Source organism: Choristoneura fumiferana, chromosome 9, assembly GCF_025370935.1.
Source record: "Choristoneura fumiferana chromosome 9, NRCan_CFum_1, whole genome shotgun sequence".
NCBI classification, from domain to species: Eukaryota; Metazoa; Arthropoda; class Insecta; order Lepidoptera; family Tortricidae; genus Choristoneura; species Choristoneura fumiferana.
Window position 1 is genome coordinate 9,448,336 of NC_133480.1, and position 6,239 is coordinate 9,454,574.

At 33.6% G+C, this 6,239-nt stretch overlaps 1 protein-coding gene across 1 annotated transcript in view; it reads left to right on the top strand.

Moving 5' to 3' along the window:
• Window positions 1-3,388, top strand: part of LOC141431493 (uncharacterized) — a 4,188-nt gene extending 800 nt beyond the window's left edge. Inside the window, exons 2-5 of the mRNA XM_074092681.1 lie at window positions 7-89; window positions 1,202-1,353; window positions 1,558-1,759; window positions 2,208-3,388. Of these exons, the coding sequence (XP_073948782.1) occupies window positions 7-89; window positions 1,202-1,353; window positions 1,558-1,759; window positions 2,208-2,405 (635 nt within the window). The 3' untranslated portion in view covers window positions 2,406-3,388. The remainder of the gene's footprint in view (window positions 1-6; window positions 90-1,201; window positions 1,354-1,557; window positions 1,760-2,207) is intronic.
• Window positions 3,389-6,239: the final 2,851 nt, after the last annotated feature.

The window sequence follows — 6,239 nt, forward strand, 5'->3', positions numbered from 1 at the left end:
TTCAAGACGTTCAAGCCACGCCATCAAGCACTCTTTCAATTACCAAAGACGATAGTTTCGAAGAAGAGGAGGAATCAGAAGCCGAGGAGGTATGTACATAATAAATAATAAGTCATCATCTATCTGGTTCAGTTTTGAGGGCGATGGAACCCCAAAAAAAAAACATTTTTCCTATTCACTGAGGCTAAGTATCACAATCTTTATGTACAAATTAAATACATTTCCATTAGCCGGAAGTTTGCTAAACGAAAATGAACATTTTGAAAACTCTGGTCAAGATTTGATCCAGCATCGCCTAAAATATCATTATTAGGTATACATTATTATTAGATTACTTCTTATAAGTCTACTAAAATCAGATATCTAACCATGTTAGGAAAAAAAGGTTTACTTCTGAGACAGACATATTTAAATATTGTAAAATAATCATTAGGAGGCCTGTGCCCAGCAGTGGGACGCATATAGGCTGGGATGATGATGAGATGATGAAAATAATCATTATTCATACCAGTACCAAAGTACTCATACTTAGTGACGAAATAGAAAATATTGGAAGTCTTAAAAAAACGAGTAGACCGGAAAATATTGGAAAATTAGATTACCTACCGACATTTTGCCACCTGCCAAAATGTAACAATGTGTATGGAAAACGGAGGATACATGTTACCTAATATTCTTAACGAACTCGATCTTACGAGTGTGTGTGAAACACCACACCTGTAAACGCATTGTTAAAGCAATTTACCTAACGGATGTAGTAACTTTGTGTTAAGCTTACCTGTATAACTAGCCTAAAGATAAATCTTGATTAACTACCTACTTATCGTTATGTGAGTGAATTCAACGGCAGTTAAACCTTAGTATGGTTTTGCTCGTTGCATTATTGTATGTTTGTTTTTAAATGTTGTTATGTTTTGTTTTTTTTTTTTTTGTTATCCATACTTATACTTATATACTTATGTAATATTATAAATGCGAAAGTGTGTTCGTGTATTTGACCGCCTTTCACGCCGTAACGGAGCGACGGATCAGCGTGATTTTTGGCATAGGAATAGTTTATGGGCCCGAGAGTGACATAGGCTACTTTTTATCCCGGAAAAATGTACAGCGCGCGATAACCGAATACCACGCGGGCGGAGCCGCGGGCAAAAGCTAGTTTAGGAAATAAATGAAAAAAAAAACTAACGCTTTTGAATTCCAGGAGGAGAGTGAAGAAAAGAAACAAAAACGAATGGAAAAGGAAATACGCAACATGAGAAACAAAATAAGGCACTTGAAAGAGAAACAGGACTTAATGAAGAGAGAACGTATGGCATTCAAAATGTCTCTTAAAAATCAACAGGCTGCGCTCAAGTAAGTAATGTGTAAAACTAGTGAACGTAAATAAAATTAAGCGTATGGGCATGAGAAGAAAAGTTCTAACGGAAAACAATACTTGACTTAGCGATAAGGGATAAAATTCAGTCAATTTAGAGAGTATAGCTACTCTAAGTTGACTGAATTTATCCATATGTTTATCCATAAAATTATTACATTTATTAGTTTATAATTTTTCAGAGACGAGAAAAAGAAGTATAAAGAATTGAAACGTGAAGTTGACAAGATGGCAGCTATGATGAAGGAGGTTGGTTCTGATGAAGACGAAGATGAAGAAGAGTCCGAGGAAGAAGAAGAAGAGAAGAGTGAAACTGAAGAGGAGACTGAAACAGAGACGGAACAGGACACAGAGAGTGAAACGGAGAGCGAGAGTGAACCTGAGGTAAGAAAATTCATTTAAACACTATTTTTGATGACTGTAGGCACATTATAATTTTGTCATCAGTTGCACGCATAACAACAAGTGAATCAGACTAAGTATTGGAAATGAGCGAAAAACGACTTGCAAGTTCGATCTTTTAACGCTTACATATACTTATACCTACCTGAATATGAATAAAATGGAATATCTTTTATTTACTTACCTAATACAATTATAGCAATGTTCAAACTTATTTAAGTTCTACGTTTATTGGTAATACTTAAGGGCATTCACGAAAGCAGCAAAACTGCAAATGCAGGACACTTGGGTTTATTGGTCAGTTTTATTCATCGAGAAGACAGTCCTCAACAACTTTCTTGTTTCTCTTATTTTCCTTAAAAGTTCTTAATTAAGGTGTATTTAATTTAAGAAAAATTATTTAACGCAGTTATGCTAATGTTGATTACAGGATGCTCCGTTACCGAAAAAGAAGGAAAATCTGATGACGCGGGTAAAGCGGCACGAGACTAGAGCTAACGCGCTCAAGAAAGGCAATGCTCTTCTGATGGCAAATGTAGACAGGATGCAAGACGATGTACTGAAGCAGAGGGAGGAATCTGTCCAATTGAAGAAGGAATTAGACTCTCTTATTGATGATCTAGAGTAATTAAAAAATGGGCATTCTGTTGCTTACTGGTTAGAAAAACTTGTCAGTGGGGGGAAGACTTCATGTTAGTCTTTAGACTAGCCACGTAAGTTTAAACCATGACATGCTTAGCAGGAAATACTTTAATAGCTGCTCTGCTTAGACAATAATATTTGTTCGATTACTTCCCGATATGCCGAATTCTTTGTTGTTGTTCATCGGATTCTTTGTTTCGTCGGAAATATTTACAATCAATAAAATCAGTTAGGTATTCAATACTTACCTATAAGAATGTACAAATATATATATTTTTTTGATAATGGTAAGTTTTATTTAATATACATTGGATAAATACACGATATTTCGACTGTTTAAACTGAAAAATTCCGAAGGAACAAGAATTCGGCGAAACAGGAATTGAGAACTAACTACCTAATCAATATTTTTACGAACTCATATTACCTATACAGAAAGCCTGTGGCAATGAGAAGTATCTATATATGTGTAGATGCTTCTGATTAGTTTATACTGAAAATTTATAAGATTTCACGTCACCCTCACGCCAAAGACAATCTACTATTTTAATTAAGACACGAGAAGAAATTAAACATATAATTTTAACATAAACACACAAATTAAAAATACAAGAAATTAAACAGGCAGGGCCTTGGCTTTAAAGTAAGATTTCTACAAATTGCAAGTATTGCATGTAATGGATTTTGTACCTACTAATAATAAGTTACATAACTGTAATTAATAATTATGTACCTATTGTATATTGTAATAAGTTATGAAGATTATATTACAAAGGCTTTTATGGAAATTTTATAAAATTTGAATCTAAGTGTTTGTTTCTGCAAATACATAAAAACCTATTATTGTAAAGGTCAAAAACAGGTGAGGTCTTTTGCCACTTTATTTCTGCCAAGGCATCATACTCATATTATGCAACTTCATGTGATTTTTCATGCAGCTGTCTCCTTATCTTATTAATATTTTGACAAGATGCAACATGAGCAGTATAATAAAATACTAATATTCCAACTTAATCAATGTATATACTTGATAGAAAAAAAAACTATTTGACCGGGTTTTTAAATAAAAATAAAACAGTCAATTTTTATTTTTGTCAAACATGGAGCCAACTTGGAGCCTTATAAAAGAACATTAAAACAATTTTAAATTAAGCAAATTTTTGTATATATTAATGAATGACATACATTTAAGCTAAAATCGCAATTAAATTTCCCTATTTGTATTGCCAGAGGATGATAATAAACTTTTACACACAGAAAGTTTTTTATTTCTTTTAATTTGTGCTTTCTTTTAAGGTAGTAACAAATACCTATGTATAATATACAAACATATAATTCAATTTTCGCATTTTAATAAAAATCAACAAATTTACAGTGAGACTAAATAAATCTGTTTAAAAAAAACTTACTAAAAAAACTTTAATGTTCATGACAGTTAAATTATTTCTTACTTTTCCTTGGATGATTTTTAATTGAGCATAGTTTGAGTAGGTAATGATGGTGTAAAACTGCCCTGAACATCCCAGCCTTTTTTCAGAATGAGAGGGCTAGGAACATACCTAATTCCCACACAGGGCTAATGCGGATTCAGGACTTCACAGACACCATATAAAAAAAAACCATTGAATTGTTTTGCAGCTTTGTGCAGGTTTCCTCACAATGTCATATGTATGTTTATGAAAAAAAAAGTTTTCATTATTTAACCTTTGTTATGCCGTGTTCCGGATCCGTACCTAAACAAATGAAATGTTATCCAAATTTCTTACTTTCTTTGTGGTATTCAACTATGTCATACCGAAGTTTAAATAGGTAAGCATGTAGGCATATTTAGTGTACACAAAGCCAATTTTAAGTTATATCATATTATACTTTTTTTTATTTAGCCATTTTCTATGTCCCACTGCTGGGCAAAGGCCTCTCCCTCGGATTTCCAACTTCCATATTATACTAACGAGTAGGTATTAAATAATAATAAGTAGGTATAGGTACTTATCCGAATCATGATCCAGCTGCGACAGGATTTGATTGCACAAACCTCAGGATAATTTTCTCTTGCTTTTTAGGATCCAAGATGCCCCGCATCTAACCAACAAACTGGAGCAAAGAGTACCTGTTGAAGTCTACAAGAATAACTAAAGTTAGGTAGTTGGTAGCTCTCATAACTTTTATCTCTGTTAAACCCATATTTTTTGCATTAAATAACGTGAAAGTGTGGAGGGCGCACTGAAGGAACAGTGTAAAGTTACAAGTAGGTAGGTACTAACTAAGTACAAATAAAAAGTAACTTAACTCAAGTTCTAGAAGTCAAAACTCGAAACATTAAATTAAAAGCTAAACAGATTCACAATTTGATTTTTGTTTTCTTTTTGCAATTTGAATTTCGAACCATACCTACATTTGACATTTCAGCCAGTGACAGTTTACTTACGAGGGAGGGGGGGACATACTTGATACTTGAATGAAACGTCACCTGTAGACGTCGTAGACGACAGCGCCTCTGAAGCCTGGATGATGAAACTTAACAGTCAAAATTGTGTCAAATGTGGACTCTTGGCCAAATTATGTTTTCAACCCTCTGGCTTTTGTCAAAGAGAATTTGTTTTTTTTTAGGCTGATGATGACAGAAGCAATAAATAAAAGATTGCTGTGTGCATGTGTGTGCGTGTGTGTTACAGATTTAGTTCGTCCTCCGGCCACCAGTTAGCGCTTGTTACTATAGATGCATTTGTCTATGGAGTTGCCACTGTTATTCTCTACAGTAACGCTAATCTTTGGTTTACCCTACTCAAGAAGGTTATAATAGACATGGAGAGCGAAAGCTCGAACTTTGCTTCAGGATAGAAAATATGACCTTGCATTACGTCACGTGTCTTTCATCTCTTACTTTAGGATGTTCGGCATGATGCATGGATTCGGATTGCCCTAGGATATTGAAAGGCGAATACTCACGTCAACAAATTTATATATCGGTTTAATGTATTTCGATAAAGAAATCCTACTTGTCTTTATGCTGCGCGTGTTCAGTTGATTTTGAATCTGACATAAGATTCCGTTTCTAAGTCAATCGCTCACAAGTTAGAGGGAATTTGAAGTTCTTACACCGTAGTCTGTTAGAAAGTGACGTAGGTATAGCTATAGAAAATAGAAGAAAATTAAGTTCCCTTTATTACGGATAAATACCATCTACGTTGTAGTTGTATGTTTGCCTATTTTTCATTTTGTGTTTTCTGTTTTGTCTAATGTTAGCTCAAAAAACAACGCAATGGCTATTGAAATAGCAATTGTCAAAATACACCTTTTAGTAAGCTTTTTGGATTAAACATTAAACCAACAATTTTTACTTTGAAATATTAAGACCAAAGTCAATTTAATGAATAGCACGAAATTCGAAAATAAGCGCACATTTTTGAATTTTCATGTCACTTTTTGACTCCCACCAACTTCTGGGCTGTTTCAAAACACAATTCAATGCCCGAAATGAGAGTTCGTCGCTGCACATTATATATTCACCGAAAAACTTCCGAAGTGGCAAATTGTTGTTGGGACGATGGGCATTTTTTTGTCATTAATAATTGCCGTAGTATTAAAAAGTTTATGACCATAATATGAGGATTATGTGAGATTTTAGCTATGAATATTTTTTACAATATTATGAAATCAATGTACAGAAGCAATGTGCAGTGAGTGGGAAATAATGGGGTAAAATTATCACAATGTAAAAAAAAAATAAGTAAAATGTACCTATCTTCAACTAATGCTCCACGTTCGAGCTCCATATATGTAACCTCCTTGGACAAATGTCAAATGTCAAATAAGAAAA